This window comes from Mastomys coucha, unplaced genomic scaffold, assembly GCF_008632895.1.
Source record: "Mastomys coucha isolate ucsf_1 unplaced genomic scaffold, UCSF_Mcou_1 pScaffold13, whole genome shotgun sequence".
Classification (NCBI taxonomy): domain Eukaryota; kingdom Metazoa; phylum Chordata; class Mammalia; order Rodentia; family Muridae; genus Mastomys; species Mastomys coucha.
In genome coordinates, this window is record NW_022196895.1 from 53,864,470 (window position 1) to 53,866,106 (window position 1,637).

Sequence of the window (1,637 nt, forward strand, 5' to 3'; positions counted from 1 at the left end):
TTTTTTTTTTTTTTTTACATTTTTCAAGCAAAGTTTCAGTAAAAAATACTTTTTTTAACATGTTTCAAGGTTCAATTTGAACAATTATATTTGAACAGCTTCAATACTTTACCAAAATATTATACTTTCCATGTTGAACATAGCGTTAAACAGTAGTTTCTCAATAAATTTATTTGATGTATGTATGTATGTATGTATGTATGTATGAATGGCCAGTCTTGTTTGACAATGACTATAAATTGACAAAAGCTATAAGCTCTAACAGTGACGCCTCTTTTTAAGATTTGGACATCAGGGGACATCACTGTTTGGCTCCCAAAGTGGGTCATGTCATGTGAGAAATCAAGCCTTTTGGATCTCTCTGGGACCGAGCACCTCTGGCTACAGTACACGCCCACTGTTACAGTGCATCACTGACAAAGCTTCCCCCAGAGCGTGAGCTGCAGGCTTACCAGTCCCCGGCGTTGGGCATGGCTCGCAAGGTTTGTTCCAGGCTTTGCCGACATTGTACGTACAGCAGCACATCCTCTTGGTCACGTTAAAAGGCAACTCGTTTTCACAAGTGGTCCCGTTATAGCTTCTGTAGCAGAAGCTTTTCCTCATGTCTACATGGAGAGAAATCGGTCAGCGAGGCAGCCAGAGCAGTGAGCCTCGGTTAGCCAGCTTGTTCTCAGCCAGCTTTCCTGAGTGACACAGTTCTGGAAAACATCTATCACGTTCATTGTTTTCAGATGGGACATCTGCTTTTTAGGCAAGGCATTTTATGGATAATTTTTCGCAGGTGACAACATTTTGTCGTGTATTTCCTTCTCTACTAAAATATCCACTTAATTGAAAAAAAGTTCATTAACTAATTGAATTGAAAAAAAAAAGAGGTAACTGTTGAAATTCAAATGCTCTCTCATCTATACAGGTTTTTTTTTTTTTTTTTTTATGGCTTTTTGATACAGTTTCTCTGTGTAGCCCTGGCTGTCCTGAAACTCACTCTGTAGACCAGGCTGGCCTCGAACTCAGAAATCCACCTGCCTCTGCCTCCAAAGTGCTGTGATTATAAAGACGTGTGCCACCACTGCCTGGCTACAGATAGATGCATTTTTACAAGCACAGAGAAACAGAATTTTCTAAGATCTGTCACTCTTTAATGCTTGATGCTTTTTTTTTTTTTCTTAAACCTTAGATTTGCAGTAGTTCATAGGACTCTGAAATACTTCCCCACTCATAACAGTTTAGTTCCCAAACTTTCTGGACCAGCAATTCTGAGAACGAGGTGGCACAGGAGCCAAGCCAGCAACCTTGACTCTGTCGTTAATCACAGTGAGGGCTACTGACCCATACAGTTATGTCCTCCATTGACTTGCATGTACTCAGGCGGGCAAATGCAAGTATAATTTCCCAGGGTGTTGTAGCAGGTTCCAGGTCCGCATACGCCGGGATGGGCAAAGCATTCATCAATATCTACAACAGGAAAGATATGAGTTAAGATTGCTCTATGAATTTACATAGTGTAGCTTACTAAACAGACCACAGGTGATTCCCTAATTTCATGTTTATAAGATTCAGAAATAAAAAAACAAAAACAAAAACAAAAACACCCAAATGACGTGTTTACATTTACAGGCCACAAGAACATATTTCTT

General features: G+C 39.9%; 1 protein-coding gene across 1 annotated transcript in view; it reads right to left on the reverse strand.

Moving 5' to 3' along the window:
• Fbn2 (fibrillin 2) overlaps window positions 1–1,637 on the reverse strand; it is a 211,239-nt gene that overhangs the window by 41,901 nt on the left and 167,701 nt on the right. The window contains exons 40-41 of the mRNA XM_031365738.1: window positions 1,330–1,455; window positions 453–605 (exon numbers count right to left, since the gene is read on the reverse strand). Coding sequence (XP_031221598.1) covers window positions 453–605; window positions 1,330–1,455 — 279 coding nt within the window. The remainder of the gene's footprint in view (window positions 1–452; window positions 606–1,329; window positions 1,456–1,637) is intronic.